The sequence below is a fragment of the Carcharhinus amblyrhynchos genome, chromosome 17, assembly GCF_965287045.1.
Source record: "Carcharhinus amblyrhynchos chromosome 17, sCarAmb.v2.hapA, whole genome shotgun sequence".
In the NCBI taxonomy this organism is placed as follows: domain Eukaryota; kingdom Metazoa; phylum Chordata; class Chondrichthyes; order Carcharhiniformes; family Carcharhinidae; genus Carcharhinus; species Carcharhinus amblyrhynchos.
The window spans coordinates 14,970,653-14,987,762 of record NC_137340.1 but is presented as its reverse complement, the minus strand read 5'-3'; the positions used below and the strand labels follow the sequence as shown (position 1 = coordinate 14,987,762).

The following is a 17,110-nucleotide window of genomic DNA, read 5'->3' as shown; positions in this document are numbered from 1 at the left end:
GCCCTCTTTTTGCTTTTGTAATTTCCCTTTTGATTTCATACCTGTACTTTCCATACTCCTCTCAGCTTTCTGTAGTATTGAGTTCATGGTGTCTGACGCAAACTTTCCATTTCTGCCATATCTTGCCCTGTGTGCTCTTTGACACCCAGGGGGTTCTAAATTTGGCAGTCCCATCTTTTTCCTTCATTGGAACCCATTTACTCTGAACTGTTTGATCTTCCCTTTGAATGCCTTCCACTGCTTTACCAATAATTTACCTTCAAGTAGCTGTTTTCACTTCTGCTAAGTGACCCAAGTTTAGTAAAAATGGTCTTGCACCAATTTAGAACAAACTCATTTATTTTTGTCTTTTTTGATAATTGTTAAAATTAATTGAATTCTGATTACAACCAAAATGCTCTCCCACTGCCACTCCTACTTGCACAGCTTCATTTCCTAAAATTAAATCCAGAATCATACCGTTTTGTTGGGACTTGCAGCATTCTGGCAAAAAAAGTTCATCTGCGTGTCTCAATCTGTCTGTTCCCTCCACTCCTTTCATACTAGGACTATCCCAGTTAAAATTGGGGTAGTTAAAACCCCCTACAATTACTGCCAACTGGTTTTGCACTTCCCAGAGATTTGTCTATACATTTCCACATCCAATTCCTGCTTACTGTTTGGGGATCTATAGTACATATCCAAATAGTGCGCATTTTCACTGCAACTACCTTTAATGTACCAATGCTGCACCTTTTTTGTTCCTTAGCTCAATCTGTATACTCTCGTTTTATTATCCTTCCAACATATCATTCTTTTCATCCATTCTTCATCAAGATTTATCGCCCCCATCCCCTTCCTTTTCATCGCATCTGAACAGGAACACTGAACTGCCATTCCGGTTCCTCTTATGCTTCTGTAATAGCTATAATGTCTGTGCACTCAAGCTCATTGGCTACACTCCTTTCTTAAAGGATATACCCTTGAATACTGCCATACTATTTCTTAAAAATATCTAACTTTTGTTTCCTCTGCCTTCGAGTCTCATTCACAACTTTATTGCTCTCCCATCTGAATTCATCCTCAGGTTTCCATCCCTCTGCCAAACTAGTTCAAACACTACCCAATAGCACTGCTTGCAAAGCTTGCCAGAAAGATATTTGTTCCAGTCCTGCTGAGGCGCAAATGATCCAGCTTGTACCTCCCCCAGAACCAGTTGTATATATTACATCCCTTTTTCCTAAAAAGCACTGCAGTCTCATAGCACCAGCTTCAATTCTAACCTCGGGGGGCGGCGGTGACTGTCTAAGGAATTTGCACAGCGGTGGTGACTGTCTGTAAGGAATTTGCACATTCTCCCTGGGTCCACATGGGTTTCCTCCAGGTGCTCTGATTTCCTCCCACAATCCAAAAGATATGTGGGTTAGGTTGATTGGCCATGATAAATTGCCCCTTAGTGGCAAGGGAATTATAGCAGGGTAAATATGTGGGGTTCATGAGAGGTGAAGGAGTTTAGAGAATTCTACCCTTCAATAGCAGAACATTAAGCTGAAATTTTGCAATGTAAAGTGAAGTGTGTACATGAATTAACCCCAGTCATTGTAGAGAAATTTATAGCTACAATGTACCACTATCTGCAGTTTGCTGACTATAAACTTGAGATTACCAAGATGGGACCTGGATAGGATTGTGTTCTCTTTTTGCACTGTAGATTCTCTGATTCTATTATAAAGCTTGTGGATAAAATGCTACTTTAAAAAGTGAAATTCTACATTGTCAAGTGCTTTCTTCTGCAAAGGCCAGATTTTTCCCAATGCATTTTCTTCCATCATTAATTTGGCCCAAATATGATTAAAGAAAATACTTTCTGTTAAAGGTGGCATGGTATGTTTGAAAGTAAGTGCTAACCAAAACTTTCCTTCCCCTCCAATAGCCTTTACTTTAAAACGTGCACTCAGCAGTAGGTGTGGTAATGTGACATGACATAGGTAAACAGCCAATGATACTAAAAAGTACCTTTTTTGGTAAGTGAATTTATTATATCATAAACAAAGGGAATGAAATTTGAGTTATTTCTAACAAGCATTTACATCTAAAAAAAAAATTTAAGGAAAACAGAATAGGGAATATGACAAAGCAGAAGCTCAGCTAGAAATCCAGTGCTTCTGGGGATCAAGCTACCCAATCTTGGCATAATTTCCTCATTAAAAGCTGAAGGTTTTTTCCTCCTGAATTTGTGGATTTTAAAAAATCATGCACAGAACTGTGTCCATATGTTACAGTATCACTGCAAGGGACTTGAGCTGAAAAATCTTCAACATCTCAGCAAAATTTTATGGTCAGCAGCAAGCACCCTTGCTTCACTGCTGAATGCAAAATCTGCCCCTTATAAATGCAGTAACCCTTTTAAAGTGAAAAACATTTTTAATTAATAGGTTCCACTTATTATACAATGATCCTGTAAAACAATATTTAAAATATTTAATAAACAATCCAAGCCTTTGTCAAAGTGCTGGAGACTTGTCAATATACATAATGAGAAAAGACTTCTTTCATGCGATTAAAACAGCAAGTCAAAGCTACATACAGTATATACAATAATTTATCATGGGTCTTTACTTCACCATGCATCACTGAATGAGTAGCCAACTTCACATATCTTCTGAATGGTATGAAGACTCATTAATAGGGCAACTTCATAGTAGCCCTTGCACAGCAGGTTTTTTTTTGGTTTTGTTTTAGAAAGGCTAGACATAAAACTTTGTTTTCTGGCATGGTTATACCTTCAGTCGATCAAGACTGAGGTTACCTAAGTTTATAGTGCCATTGCATTGAGAACAATACATTTGTGCAAGTTACTGAGCCAGTACAAAACTCTTATTTACAACTGTTTTACAATGATAACATGTCATGGCATGTTTACGTGAAGCAGCACTTAACCTTTGCAAGATTCTACAGAGATTGTACTTTACCATGACATATCTTGACAAAACAAAATCAGTATTCAGCTGCATCAATACAATTATTTCAACTCCTCAGGTCAGTTTACTGATAGCAAATACTGATTTTTTTTTCTGGAATGGTTTTCTATTAAAGTGCTGAAATATGGGAAGGCAAGTTCCTAAAATTAATTATTTTGGACTGTATTTAAGCGATGTGGATTACACAATTTAAAAAACAGTGATGTAACATTTTCATCTACAAAATATTTTACATGGGGATGGAAAGCGAGAAGCATCTTGGATCTGTTGCTGAGTTTCCTTTATGAGAACCAAATCTCGTCATGTTCACGTTTCTGTATCAATCAGAGGAGTTCTCTGGCTTCACAATCTGATAAGTTATCAAATATTCTGGGTAAGCCTGGTAGAGAAAAAAAACAAAAAACAAAGTTGAAATCGGGTAGGTGCAAAACCTTTAGCTGAATTATTAAAATAAATTTAAAATCCTTATTTCTTTTTGAAATAGGTACCCAGATCAAACACATGCAAGAACTGAATCCAGCAATTTTAAGTATACACAAACTGGAACTCAAAAGGCTGCCAGGATTGGGGAAGCATGTATATGAATCTCACAATGAAATCATAAGCTACTATCATAAATAAAGACGCACTTTTCAATACAATATACATTCAGTTAGATTAGAGGCAGCATTAATCTGAACAAAAAAAATCAAAGTTTACTTTTATTGCACAAACTTATGTAAGTTCAGTTTTCTTTAGGGTGCACGTTGTGTAGCAGTTTTGGCTTCGCAGACAAATGCACACAATAAAAACAAAGTCTCAAATGACAATTAAATAAATTGGAGTAAGACTCATAGTATTACAGCTAGAGTTATGATGTCCTCCATTAAGAATTGTTTTCCAGTTGCTTTTCATTTGTCAATATACATAAAGGGCAGCACAGTGGTTAGCAATGCTACCTCACAAGGACCTGGGTTTCATTCCCAGCTTAGGTCACTGTCTGTAGAGAGTTTGTGCATTTTCCCTGTGTCTGCGTGGGTTTCCTCCAGGTGCTCTGATTTCCTCCCACGATCCAAAAATGTGCAGGTTATGTTGATGGGCCATGCTAATTTAAACCTTCATGTCCTGGGCTGCTTAGGTTAGAGGGAGTAGCAGGGCAGGATTGTTGTCGGTAGGGCCAAACAGTCTCCTTCTGTACTGTAGGGCTTCTGTGATTTCTATGATTTGCACTTGTTTCATAATGATGCACATGTTCGAATGTGCCCCATTCCCAAATGAACTAACTAAAATACATCTAACTTAATTTATGATATTGGTTAGAGACATACACATCACAAAAATATAAACATATTTCTTAAACACACCTGTTCACCTCTATAAATGACATACTCCGCCAATGCTAATCCATTTACGCTGGGTCGGCCAGTAACAGAATGATGACCAGGAGGAGCATGAGCCATTTTCATTGCACTGAACTGCAAAAATGATTTGCCCAATGTCACACGGCAGAATACCATCTGCCTGGTAATACAAGGAGAATAAAACAAAATCAATTATAAGTAGATTTGATCGTGTATTTACTGCACAAAGAAATAAATTTAATGGAACTGTCTATTTTATCATTGAAGGCTTGTGCAATCAAGATAAAATAATAGATAACTGGAATAAAGAGGACAAGGTTATGCATCATACTCATGACTTTTAATGGATGAGTTATTCGCCTAATGGGATAACATTTCAAATGTTGTACATCAAAGTTTGATTTTGGGGAAAAAGTATTTGCATCCCAAGCCAATGTATTTATCATTCCACAGTTGAGAAATTGGTGAAACCACTTTGTCCCTACGATCAAGTTAGAAGATTTGCCTTTATGTAGCATCTTTCACAACCACAGGACATCCTAAAATGAAGTACCTTTGAAGCATTGTTGCAATGAAAGAAACTCAGCAGCCAATTTGTGCACAACAAGCTCTCACAAACAGCAAGATGATCATCTTTTGTTAAGATGCTGATTGAGGAATAAATATCAACAAGGGCAATAAGAATAACTCCCCAGCTCTACTTCGAATTAGTGCCTATGGGATCTTTTATATTCCAAATTGTCAGACAGGACCACTGTTTAAAATCTCAGTTGAATGGTTGAATACGAATGCAATCCCCATTCCAACACTGGTACAGTGTCTTTTGTGACACTGTCATTTGTCAACATTTACCTATTTACAAGTGGGGCTTGAAAATATACTAGTTACAAATTAAGTCTTGCTTAATATGATCTGTAATTAAATGGCAAAAACATTCAAGTCACCAATGGAATTACAATACTAAAATTAAACAGCATTATAAACTGCTCAATAAAGTTAATTTTCAAATTTAAATCACCCTAGTAACTGATAAAACATTCAGTAGTACACTGAAAGATGTGTAATACAAACTAATAAATTCACACAAAATGACAAAGATTCTTCTACTTAAAGAGAAAAGAGCAGAGATATTGGATCTTACCTCTGACAAACATAACAGGACCTATCTTTATGTATTGGACAGCCAGTACCACCACCTATTCCATAAACATACTGGTTACTTTTAGATGAATTCTCAGCAAAATATATGCCAGCTCCAAACATTCCTCCAATGTAAGCGTGCCTTTCATCAAAGCCCTTGTGAATTATAGCATTTACAAAGGGGGAACCTGCAGATGACAAAAGTTACATTTAAAATACAGACCCAAAAGTATTAACAACTCCCCCAGTGAGACAATTATACCATGTATCTTCTTCTCATGGCTATCTTTCAAAACCATGTGCAATCTGTGGTGTAGTACTGTAAGCCAGTGCTTCCCAACCAGTGTGCTGTGAAAACTCCCAAAGTGTGCCGCGAAAAAAATTAAAATTCATGCAATTAAACCAAAATTAACTTTTGTCTTAAGCTCTGTGCTCAGGATGTCCTTGACATAACCAATCTTGGGCCTCACATGCACATGCTGGCTGGGGAAAAAGCCGCACATACACGGCTTAGATTTTTTAGGTTGATCAAGTCCATGCGCAATGACTTGGAGCTGATGACAAAGGTCCCATGTGCCCGCACAAAAAGCAAAAATTCAAAAGCGGCACAAAACTCTGGGAGAAGCAGGAGAGACAGGGAGAGGTTAAAAGTAAAGTTCTCAATAATGGAAGCAGACAGGGAAAATAGGAGGTGTGATTCAAAATTTTTTTTTATAGTACAGAGGTGGCCATGACATAAGACTGGGAACCACTACTACAATCAGTGTTGGGGAAAAGAATGGAAACAATACATTATATAACAGCAACTGTGGTAGCTAAGGTACTACATATGCAAAGTTTCACAAGTACCAAAAGTTAACTTTTCCAAAAAAATGTAAATTTTATTACATTATAGTTAAGTCTGGAGATAACATTTAGTGCAGAGAACTGCAGGTCATGTACTAATTCCGGATAAACAAAAAGTGGAAGCCTACTGAACAGCACATCATTTTGCAGCTTTCATCTTGTAGGCTATTTTAAGTTTACTGTGGGCAAAGCAATGAAAAGTGAGAAGCACTACTCTTAAATCATCATTGAGGCAGTAAAAGAGATGAATTACTAGGGAAAATGTAAACAGATGCTTACTGAGCAAAAGGAAAGAAAAGGTTATTCACCTGCTGTTGCAGTCAAGAATACAAGGGAGTCTCAGACAGGTTCCCCCCTCCAACTCCACCCCCTCCCACCCAAAAATGCCCCCAGAAATGCTTAGAGTACAAGGAAGGAATTCAGAGAAGGCATGTGTCACCAGCCATCCATTGTAGTCCTTCGATACAGCTGACTTGTATGCAAGGCCCAAAGAGGTCTTAAGTTACCAGAATCCCAGAAGGCTGTCAATAAATCCAAGAAGCCAGTCTAGGGAACTTGATAGTAACTACCATAACATTTCCTAGAAGTGATAGGTTAGACATCAATGGCCAAAACACTGAAAACACAGTACATTTTTATAATTTGTACAAAGCTCTTCATGACCCTTTAAAGGAAACATTTCAAAGTGCGTAACTGTTAAATGTAGTTTTGACATATAGTCAGTGCTGTAATTTGGAATAAAGGCAGCCAATTTATATATAGCAAGGCCACACAAATTGCAATGACATAAGTGAATAAATTATCATTTTATGCATTGAGGGATTTGGCCAGGTTATGGAAGAAGTCTCCTGCATTTCTTCGAATAGTACACTGGGATATTTTTAGACGACTTGAAAGGGCAGACAGGGCCTCACCCTAATGTCTCATCCAAGACACAGCGTGGGTGATTCTTCCAGCTCACTGCATTGCTTAAGCAGTGGGCCAGGAGACATCAATGTTTCACGCTGGGCGTCATGGCCTCCACGACTAAGATTTCCAGCATAATCAGCACGCAGCTGATTACAATATAAAAATTGTGATTTCCATTTAATTTGCAGGCCCATAGATACCTCTCCCCTTAGAATCATAGAAACCCTACAGTGAAGAAACAGGCCATTTGGCCTACTGAGTCTGCACTGGCCACAATCCCACCCAGGCCCTATCCCCATATTCCTACATATTTACCCACTAATCCCTCCAACCTATGCAACATGGGACAATAAGGGACAATTGAGCATGGCCAATTAACCAAACCCGCACATCTTTGGACTGCGGGAGGAAGCTGGAGCACCTGAAGGAAACCCACGCAGACACAGTGAGAATGTGCAAACTCCACACAGTGACCCAAGCAGGAATCGAACCCGAGTTCTTGGAGCTGTGAAGCAACAGTGCTTACCACTGTGCTACTGTGCCTGCCCTGCCCCTGAGAATGATTCACTCCAGCAGAGTTTACTCCTGCTCCCCCCAGAGGCCTGACCCCGGTGGAGGGAAGAGGCCATTGATGTCCCCCCCTCCAAGGAGGTCGGGGTAAGAGGCAGTGCCCCTGCACAGTGCCAGCCCAACCCCCTGGAAATCACACTAAAACAATTAGCTGAATTTACTCTCATTTTCCTGCACACTGGGGACTCAATATTTTTTTGGAGAATCTTGGCCAGCATCCAAACAGTTTATCAATCCCTCAGTACCTCAATGAAGTGTCAGCCAAATGGTGTGGTCAAGTCTCTGGGGCTTGAACCCATGACCTTCTAACGACTAAGTCAAGGAGCAACACTGCGTTAATGCAAACTATCACAAGATCCAATCTGGAGTGCCTTAGAGAGGGGACCTCAGATTTAAGCCAAGGAAAAACAAAAAAAAAATCAAAGGAAGAGTAAGAATTAAGGGTCAGCATTTTCTTAAACTAGTTTTATATGGTGGACTGTCAACGCATGTTATGTTTCAACAAGCTCGAATCCCTCATCAGGTTTCTACCCTTGCCAAATATTGCAACAACTCCTACAAAAGTCACAAATCGTAGCCTGTGAGATTGGGATAAAGACAAACTCTTCCTCCTCACCCTTCCAGAACTTTCTGCAGTCTTTGACATAGTTAACCAGAACATCCTCCTTGATACCACTCCAATGTAATTCAGCTGGGAGGGACTACCATAATGTAGTTCTATTCTAACACTCACCAAAGAACACTTGCCATAGCTTCCCTTCCAGCTCCCACACTGTAACTTCTGGTGTCTCCCAAGGATCCTTAACTACATGTACTGCTCAATGAAATCATTTGAATACACAGCAATTTTCAGATATAAACCAATAACAGTCAGCTCTGCCTCACCATTGCACCTTTAAATCCTCCACTATTACTAAATTATCAAGCTGCTTATTCAACATCTAGCACTGGATGTGAAAATTTATCCAATTAAACATTGGAAAGATTGAATTTATTGTTTTGGCTCCTGCTCCAGAGTCTGTTTAATTTCAGAGTCTGAAATTAAACCAATCTGTTTGCAACCTCAATGTCACATTTTACGCTAAGATGAGCTTCTGATCTATTCATACTAATATTACCTATTCACACCTCCATAACATCACCCAACGTCACTCCTGTCTCAGTTCATCTGCTGCTGAAATCCTCATTATTCATGCCTTCATTGCCTCAAGACTTGTCTATTACAGCCATCAACCTCATACAATGCAATGCGTGCTGATCTCCCACATTCTATCCTCCATAAATGTGGTCACTCAAAACTCTGCTGTCCATGTCCTAAGTTGCTGAAAATCTTGATTCCCTATCACTCCTGTGCTTGCTGACCTACAATGGCTCCCAGTCAAATAATATCTTGATTTTAACATTTTCATCCTTATCTGTAAACCCTTCCATGGTCTCACCCCTCCCTATCTCTGTAATTCTGTCCTTCCATACAACTCTGCACGGTACTTGTGCTCCTCTAATTCTGGTTCTTGTGCATCCTCAATCTTCACTGCTTCACTATTGGTGGCTATGCATCAGCTCCAAGCTCTGGAATATCCTCCCTGCCATTTTACATTGTTTCCTCCTTTAGGAGGCTTCTTAAAACTAAACTTTGACCATGGTTTTGGTCATTTAGCCTATATGTCCTGTGGCTTGATGTCATACAGGCTCCTGTAAAGCACATTTGAATGTTTCATTATGTTAAAAGTATTACATGAATTAGGTCGATGCTATTGTCAGCTGTAGAAAATCTTATGCCTTCTACTGAATGGGAGGTGATGCAGACTGTGATTCTGTGACAGCTATGGTGATTATTTTTTATATTCAGTCATTTGTTGAGACTGCAATACTTGTGCAAATGTGAAAAGGTTTGTGCAAACCTTTTTTTTCTAGGTCACATTTCAGATTTAAGTAACGATGACAAGTTATTTACTAATCACTTGGGACAATCCAATTGCTGTGAGCGACCATCTGACAGAAAAACTATTAAAGCATAAGTTGCTGTGAGGGTCATGTGCATTTTTGTAGTTCTGGGTATCAAAGAACCCAGACTATGAGCTGCAGCAAGCAACAACTCTAATTCAATATGGGCATATACTGAAAATGTGACTTTGGAATACAGAATTTTCTCGCGTACAGATACAATTTTGAGATGCAAGAAGAAAGTTATATTTACTAAATTACTAAGGACATGTAAACTGGATATGCTTACTGACACGATTTGAAGCATTTTAAAGCAGTAATGCCAAATGTTTCAGAAAACACTCAGCAGGTCAGGCAGCATCTATGGAGGAAAAAAAATGTCACCAGCCTGAAACATCAATTTGATTTCCCTCGCCACATATTCTGCCAGACCAACTTGAGGATTCTATTTCAGATTTCTAGCACCTATAATTTGCTTTGGTGATATCAAATATTCATTTAAATTCTGCAGAACATCAGTAGAATTGCTTTTGGAATTGCTTTTTGAATGAGGATCACGTGACAGCATGAGACAGATAAGGTCCCACAAATTTACATACTTAAATGATTTTTACTTTTGGTGGGGAAGGGAAAATGTTTTGCTTGGGGAACCAGAAATTGTTTTTCAAAGCGGGGGGGGCAAGACGATCATAATTCTCACTCCAAGTCATGGGGCTCCAGTACTTGTTGCTTACCGTGAAACAGCATTCTTTCATTTGAATGGTTGTGATTTTCTTCCGACACTTCTTTCCTTCGGTGTGTATATCTCTCCCAGAGTCTTTTATTACATACCCTTTGAATCTGAAATCATTTTCTGGTGAGTTACCAATTCCAATTTAACAGTTATGCTAAAAATCAAAAGCAGAGAAAAAAGTACATACATGAATGCTGTACCTTCAAAAAATTGTATTTATTAAAGACTCCTCCAGCGTGGCCACCATCCCGGTGCTCTCTTACTGTACTCTGCATCTGTAAAATGTTCATATATGATTAAAAATATAATCAGGGAAGGCATTGTAACTAAAATAAATTGCATATATTAGGTTTCACAAAAAAAAATGCATGATCACCTCTTCCTCAACAGATTGGAATTCCTTATCCTCTGGTAACAAATCAATCAGAATGGTACCACTGCTGGAAGTGTTTAAAGTTAAGTATGGGTTGATGCCTGTTTCATAAAAAAAGGAATCAATTACTTATGATATTTTTTGCACTTGACTTTTGCCTCCAAACCATATTTCTTCTAACATTATAATCTTAATTCAAAGCTACATAATTCAATCTTCCCTCTTAATTCAATGCTACGTAATACAATTTATCTTAAAATTAATGAGGTCTGGAGCTGATCTGTCCAGGTGGAACCATAACTGAACACTGGTGAACAGGTTATTGTTGAATATGTCCCACCACTTGACAGCACTGTCAACAGCTTCTATTACTTTGATGACTGTACATTAAGCATCATAAGCACACTAGATGCTTAAATTATTGGATATTTCTTTTTTCCCTATAAAAATTGATGATCATCATGGTTAGACAACAGTAAACTTTGTTTCAGCATCTGTAATAGACTACAGGTAGCTAAACAGCGATGTATCTATAATAATGTATGTACTACTTATATGATAGTAAACCGACTGCAAGAGTGGAAAGGTTATCAGATGGCACTGTTTTGAATTCTCTGTACACATTTCATCTTTGTTATGTTATCAAATGTAGATTGAATGCAAAAATGAAGCCAGACATTCAAAATTGAGCAGCAGGAATAGATGTAACGATAGTTTTGAGTTTGCACACAATTTATTTTTGTATATGCTTCAATTCACAATTGACTAAACAATTTTCTAGCTCTGATATTAAAATCAAGTATTTAATTACAAATTTATGAAGATCAAAGATCATGTTCTCTGGAATATTACAGGCATTTAGGTGTATGCTAATTTACATATACTTTTGAGAATCTCTGCTTGCTTGCATCCCATTAACAGCTAAAGTACTAATAACATTAATTCTACATGAAATATACTTTATAAACAAATGTTTTACCTTGTTGACCTACTATTAGACGCTCAACTCCTTTGATGATTTTATGTCGATGACCATAAGCATTTATCCCAATTTCTTTGAGCTCTTTATGTCCCATTTCAACCAATACATCTAAAGTGATCTGCAAAGAATAGATGATTATAGACATGTATTAGTGAGCAATGTTAAATGCTAGAGCTATCAATCTGTACCAAACTTACGAAAGAACAATCCTTAATCAACCAATTGCAAGAAGAGCCAAATTGGAATGTATAAAAGTTAGTCCCATTGCCAACACTGACACTACAAATGAGATGAAGATTACATCACCTACAGCTGGTAAATCAAGATTAAATTATCTGCATAAATTTCATGTTGTACATAAACAGTTTCTCCGAGGATCAACAAACTGACTCACGTGTACCACAGAACAAACATATAGAAAGGGAAAACATGATACTGTTGGTGTGCCATTGAGATTCATTGATTAAGTTATTGCAGGCAGAATCTGTACTTCACTGGGCTGATGCTCTATTTACTCCACTTATTATGTGAAATAAAGTGTGTAAATAAACCATCTCAATCTTGAACAAAAATATTCACAAAGGGGAAAAATTGATACAAAGTGAATGCGAAAATGTACAATGCTATAATCTACCTGCTCTCTTTCAAATATGTCACAGAGATGTTCGACGCCCAAATTCCTCAAAAACTGATTAATGGTCATTTCTATTCCTGGAACTGTCGAAGAGGAAAAATAGTCAAAACAACTACGGAAGCAACACATTAACAAATACTTACGTTACACCTTTTAAATTTGTAATACAAACATGTTCCCTCATATGTGGCCAAGCAGCAACACAAGTGCCAGTGCAGGTTCCCTTTAAATTATTGTGCGTGTGCAACAGAGCAGAAAGATTTAAAGGGGCCAGGCACTTAAATAAGGAATTAAACTAACTTTTCCTACTTGTTTACATTGGAAAATATCCACCCATTGTCAATGCTCATTTATAACACCTCCCAGGAAATACATAAAAACATTTTAAAAAATAAGATTGAGTTTCTTGACAGGATGGAGTCCTTTTAAAATTCAAAAATTAAAGCAGGTAAAGAGAAAAGTGAAGTTACATGTATGATTGCAGTACAGACTGGTTGTTAAAAAAAATCTGAAATCCCAGTTATTTACTGAGGATTGAAGCAACACGATTCCACACTTTAAAACAGATGAAATTTTGCTATGCGAGTCAAACGAAACAAAAACCAAATACTACCTTCAATAAAGCTCCCATGCTCTAACATTCAGAATCAACTTAGTTAACAAGCAAATTACAGAACCATAGAATCTCGACAGTGCAGAAAGTTGTCATTTGGCCTATCAAGTCTGCATCAACCTTCTGAAAGAGCATTACTCCCAGATCTTTCCCACTGCTCCATCCCCACACATTAACCATGGCTCATCCACTTAACGTAAAAATCTTTGGGAGGATTATCGTGGAGGAAGAGAATTTACATGTATGATTGCAGTAGAGACTGGTTGTTACTGATTGTGGTCTGAAAGTTAGGAAGTTCAAGATCCAGTCGCAGAGGGAGGTGCTGAGGCCCAGGCCACGGAGTTTGGTGATGAGTTTTGTGGGAATAATAGTGTTGAAGGCTGAGCTGTAGTCAAATAGGAATCTGACATAGGTGTCCTTGTTATCTAGGTGTTCCAGGGTTGAGGGCAGGGCCAGGGAAATGGCGCCTGCTGTGGACCTGTTGTGGCATTAGGCAAACTGAAGTGAATCCAGGTAGTCTGGGAGGCTGGAATTGAATCGTGCCACAGCTAACCTTTCAAAGCACTTCAAGACGGTGGATGTCGGAGCCATTGGCTATAGTAGTCATTAAGGCAAATTGCTTAGTTTTTTTTAGGTACTGGGATGATGGTCTTCTTCTTGAAGCAAACAGGGACCTCAGATTGTTGCAAAGAGAGTTTCAAGATTGTCTCTGAATACCTTCACCTGCTGATCCGCGCAGGATCTGAGTGCATATCCGGGTACTCCATCCAGGCCAATAGCTTTCCATGACTTGACCTTCAAGAAAGCTGCTCTGACATCAGCAATGGTGGCCCCAGATACAGGTTTATCCAGAGCTTCCAAGGTGGACGGCATGATCTCGCTGACTCTTGCTCAAAACGGGCTTAGAATGCATCGAGATCAGGGAGAAGTGCATTGGAGCCAGCAATTTTACATGCCTTCATCTTGTAACCTGTTATGTCTTGCAGACCTTGCCACAGTTGGCGGGGGTCGGCGTGGCTAGCCTGGGACTCTTGCAAGGCCCCAGTATTGTCTTCTGGCATCTTTGATGGATCTCCTTAGATCGTATCTGGCTTTCTTGTATAGGTCAGTGTCACCTAACTTGAACTCCTCAAACCTGGACTTCAGCAAGCAGTGGCTACCCCTGTTCATCCATGGTTTCTGGTTGGGGAACACACAGTCCTCTATACATTTACTAACAAAGTCAGTTACTGTAATGGCATACTCGTTCAGGCTGGTGGCAGAGTTTTTAGATACTGACCAGTCCACTGACTCCAAGCAGCCCTGTAGGAGACCGATTCCTCAGCCCAATATTGCACAATTCTCTTTGATGGATTCTCCTGCTTCAATTTTTGCTTGTAAGCTGGGAGCAGGAACACAGTCTTGTGGTCTAATTTGCCAAAGTGTGGACTGGCAATAGGCATGTTTGATGTTTGTGTAGCAGTGGTCTAGGACGTTTGGCCTATTGATGCAGCAGGAGACATGTTGGTGGTACAATCTTGAGGTTGGCCTGATTGAAGCCCCCGGCCACGATGAACAATGCCTCGGGATGTTTCATCTCAAGGCCATTCGTAGTGGTGTATATTTTGTCCAGCACCGTCTTTACATTCACATGGGGTGGGATGTAAACTGCCATCAGGATAATGGAGGTGAGCTCCCACGGAAGATAGTAGGGGCTGCATTTTAGCATCAGGTATTCTAGGTGGGGAACAGAAAGTTGCCGGTGTTGCTATGTCAAGGCACCACGAGGTGTTGATTAGGAAGCAAACTCCACCTCTCCTAGCCTTGCCTAAGGCCGCCGTACAGTCCAGAAGCCCTCTGATTGTAGGGCACTGTCCAGTGAAGCTAATTATTTGCAATCGAATCTGGAAATATAGCCATCTGTGTAATGCTCTACTTGCAACTCTCTGGTGTGCCACCAACTGGCGTATAAGATCCCTTGCTATAGCTCAAAAAAAGGGTAAGTTCGAAAGCAACTGGGCAACTAATTTTTTCCTACAATAGTTAAGTGTCCAGATATTTATACGCAAGTTTGTCATAGTTCATATGTTTAAAGGTAAACTTTTTGGTTTCAGAAATGTAAATACAAGTTCAGTGGGAAAAATTACTGAAAAACACAGACTGGCAAACCATACCCTTAAGGTAATTACAAATCCTAAGGTGTAAGGGTGTCATAAATAGCTTGCAGGTTTAGTTAATGAACTGGAGACATAACATCTACAGTTGTTATAGTAAACAACTGTTATTCATGTTCTTTCCAAAATTAAAGCAAGTTTTGGAATTAAAAGGGTAGTTGATCTGCATTTCATCTGGGAACAGGAGATGGGTGGAATTTAGTAAATTTCTTTGCTATGAATTGGCTCCGCGAATTCAGTTGGGCCTGGCCAGCAGGCAAGACGGTTGGGAGAAGCAAACCAACAGTCTGTGCCAACTTTCTGTTCCCCACCGAGAATACCTGACGCTAAAATGCAGCCCCTACTATCCTCCGTGTTGGACTTTAACCTGGTGTTGTGAGACTTCTTACTGAGCTGTGAAATCCAGAGTCATGAGGTCAGTAAAAAAAATTTAGAATTGCTCAGCCAAATGTTTCTTCAGAAGGAACTCTTCAAAATGCAGCTAATGAAAATACAACAAAACTTACTCCAACTTGTAAATCAAAGTAAAGGTTTAATAAAGAAACATCATTACTCTAAATTTGGAGCCTCACCCTGGGCCATTCCAAGCTCCCTAAAATTCTACATAATTCCTTATTTATAATGAATCAGCTGGTCAGCTAACTATTTCATCAGTCTGTAATTGGTTCCATGGTTAACTGGGTCAGCTGACCCTTACGTCTTGTTTCCATTGTCACTTTATATCCAATACAAAGTTGTCACTGGTTACATTCTAGCACCAAAGACTAATGGAAGGATGTCCATGAAAATTTGTTCCTTGTTGCACAGCTGAAACACTGAAGGGAAATTAAAGCAAATTCCAGAGAGCAGCAACCTTTTGAGTTGTTCCCGGGAAAAGTAAATGAAACTTAAAACTTCTTAAAAGGCACTTTCAAGGGGAAATAGAAGGCAGAACAGAGTTTATAGCATAAATCTTAATAAGCTATAGTGTTAAGTTAATAATGCTTCCTTCATTTTCCTTTCTATATAAAATGAAGTTTGATTTTGTTAAAAAGCACCAAATCTTGCGTGTGGTTTTGTCAGTTAATTTCTTCTTTAAACCTTAATGGTTACCAAGAGATCGTAAAAGTACTCAAAACCAATCTGGAATATTGTCTACCCATAATGGAACAATCAAGTAGTCCTTAACATTAAAATATGGCCTAGTTCCAGAGAATATGAACATATCACATAAGGCTCTATTGATTTAAAATGAAGTTAATTAAAATGAAATTCCTTTACCTTCTTTTTTCTCTAAACTCGCAATTCCTTCTGCACTACACACCCTGCTGGTAGATGCCAGTTCAGAAAAGCTAGTTGTAAGGTTGTCCAGGCTACTTGCAGCAGACAGGTTTGCTGGAGTTGATGGAACTGGGGACAATGAAGAGGCTGCAGATCCTGTTGTTTGGGATGCATTGATGACAACAGCTTGAGGTTTGTAGCAAGATGGCAATGCAGAAGGAGGCATTGCAGCAATCAGCAAGGCTCGAACATCATCTGCCTGTATACAGATGGTAATTTTTAAAAAATACATCATTCTAAACTATTATTCAATTAAAATGACAGATTATCTCAGCATAACATTCAAGCTTTGATAAAGTTAATATATGGGAGGGTACAGTCCATCTATTGACTAGATATTTCAGAAAAATATTACAATTATTTTTAAAGCACAAGCAATGGGGAAACCATTGTGTCAAGAAAATTATTTGAGAAATTATTTTCTTCAACCACTGGAAATCAGGTCATAATTCGTCAAAGAAAAATTAAACATTAAAACATATTTCTGCAGTACAACTTTGTAGCAAAAACTTATAATAAATATTTTATCTTGAGAGAACAGATAACGGACATTGAAATTGTTTAAATGAAACCACGGTGCTTAAAAACAAAGA

At 38.6% G+C, this 17,110-nt stretch overlaps 1 protein-coding gene across 4 annotated transcripts in view; it reads right to left on the bottom strand.

The window, feature by feature from the left end:
• Nucleotides 1–2,015: 2,015 nt before the first annotated feature.
• Nucleotides 2,016–17,110, bottom strand: part of LOC145354345 (poly [ADP-ribose] polymerase tankyrase-2) — a 69,357-nt gene continuing 54,262 nt past the window's right edge. For 2 of the 4 annotated variants that reach the window (XM_080205522.1, XM_080205524.1), the window contains 9 exons: nucleotides 16,458–16,716; nucleotides 12,432–12,514; nucleotides 11,795–11,915; nucleotides 10,819–10,916; nucleotides 10,643–10,717; nucleotides 10,444–10,549; nucleotides 5,442–5,628; nucleotides 4,304–4,460; nucleotides 2,016–3,339 (listed from right to left, as the gene is read on the bottom strand). In XM_080205522.1, coding sequence (XP_080061648.1) covers nucleotides 3,280–3,339; nucleotides 4,304–4,460; nucleotides 5,442–5,628; nucleotides 10,444–10,549; nucleotides 10,643–10,717; nucleotides 10,819–10,916; nucleotides 11,795–11,915; nucleotides 12,432–12,514; nucleotides 16,458–16,716 — 1,146 coding nt within the window. In that variant the 3' untranslated portion in view covers nucleotides 2,016–3,279. Of the gene's footprint in view, nucleotides 3,340–4,303; nucleotides 4,461–5,441; nucleotides 5,629–10,443; nucleotides 10,550–10,642; nucleotides 10,718–10,818; nucleotides 10,917–11,794; nucleotides 11,916–12,431; nucleotides 12,515–16,457; nucleotides 16,717–17,110 lie in introns of those variants that run through there. The other 2 variants (XM_080205523.1, XM_080205525.1) reach the window with 2 other exon arrangements.